Source organism: Hippopotamus amphibius, chromosome 2 (genome assembly GCF_030028045.1).
Source record: "Hippopotamus amphibius kiboko isolate mHipAmp2 chromosome 2, mHipAmp2.hap2, whole genome shotgun sequence".
Taxonomy (NCBI): Eukaryota; Metazoa; Chordata; class Mammalia; order Artiodactyla; family Hippopotamidae; genus Hippopotamus; species Hippopotamus amphibius.
The window spans coordinates 173,779,929-173,781,550 of record NC_080187.1 but is presented as its reverse complement, the minus strand read 5'-3'; the positions used below and the strand labels follow the sequence as shown (position 1 = coordinate 173,781,550).

General features: G+C 43.0%; 1 gene segment (V, D, J or C); it reads left to right on the top strand.

Moving 5' to 3' along the window:
* Positions 1-442: 442 nt before the first annotated feature.
* LOC130844601 (T cell receptor alpha variable 12-3-like) lies at positions 443-1,074 on the top strand. The segment is given in 2 exon segments: positions 443-494; positions 716-1,074. Coding segments are annotated over 2 exon segments (411 nt in total).
* Positions 1,075-1,622: the final 548 nt, after the last annotated feature.

Below are 1,622 nucleotides of genomic sequence, written 5' to 3'. Positions count from 1 at the left end.
GATGTAAAACTCATACGTGTACACATCTTCCTCTCCCCACACACATTGACTTGGACCATATGCTTCTCAAATTTTTAATCTAACTAAAGTGGCAGATTTTTACTTTCATCACTTCACATAATGTGTCTATGTTTTGAATATTTCTTTAATCACTGTCTTGAGTCCACAAGATGGCAGTGTCTTCTCAGAGACTCTAAGGAAAGCTCTTATGTATTACTCCCTGTGTGTGTGTTGTGGGGGGGAGGGGGGGTGGGGGGTTGAGGGGGGAGGAGATGAGAGGAGGAGCTCGATGGTGTTGCAGGGGTGGTGAAAAGAGTCTCTTTTTCATTGGTAGAATGGGTTCTTTTATGATTTCTAAAGCAGAAGAATTAGCAATGTCTCAGTTGGACTCATTTTTTTAAGGTTTAAAATTTGAATTCTCAGTGAACCAGGGGAGGAAAGAATGATGAAATCCTCAAGAGTTTTACTAGTGATCCTGTGGCTTCAGTTAACCTGTGAGTTTGGGGCATTTCTATGGGAACATAAGGCACAGTATTTGGAGTCATTGTCTATTCTAGGCCCATGGATAGAAACATGAATGTTATTTCCCTTAAATAAGGGAAGGTAGAGGTGAAAGGGGAGGAAGCCCGTGAAAAGATCACTTAAGTTCTGGAGAGGAAGCATCCACCACCCAACCAATCTCCTTTGACTGACCATGCGTTGTCTCTCTGCACAGGGATGAGGAGCCAACAGGAGGGAGTGGAGCAGAGTCCTGCATCTCTGCCTGTTCCAGAGGGAGCCATTGCCCCTCTCAACTGCACTTATAGTGACAGTTTTTCTCAGTACTTCACATGGTACAGACAGTATCCTGGGAAAGGCCCTGAGTTGCTGCTGAACGTATACTCCAGTAATGACAAAGGGGAAGGGAGATTTACAGCGCAGGTCAATAGAGACTCCAAGTATGTCTCCCTGCTCATCAGAGACTCCCAGCCCAGCGACTCAGCCACCTACCTCTGTGCCGTGAGCACACAGTGCTCCCCCAGCACCTGCAGTCTGTACCCAAACCTGCTGGGGCCCCAGCAATGCCTGATGTAGAGCTTAGGCTGCAGGGCACAGAAATTCTCTTTGCTCTCTAGTTGCAAATGAGAATTAAGAGTAACAATAAGGGAGGTTTGATTGATTGGAGAAGTATTTTCATAATTCTGAAAATAATTGACCCTGAAGGGAAATTAAAGACACGATTTTGGCTGAATGTCTATTTGAAATATTTTCCAGTCTTCTCGTTGTACTCCAGTTTTATACCACAGCTCTACTCAGTGGGATTTGTATTATGATCCTTGTTTTACACGACAACAGTATTTTAATATGATACTGATGTATTCCCACATTGTTCCTAGCCACCTTTCTCTTTCCCCATGTAGTTATTCAAGCTTTTTGATAGTCATTGCTTTAGAAAAGTAATGGAAAAACAGAAATGCAAGGGAAAGCAGTCTTAAGCAACTTCTTTGAAAAAGTTGTACATCATGAATTATTTTTGTTATAGATCTCTCACACAATCTCCACCTTCAACTGCTACCCCACTGGTGGATTAGATAAGGATATATTTGCTGGGTGGGTAGAAGGACTAGAGTCAGAAGATGAGA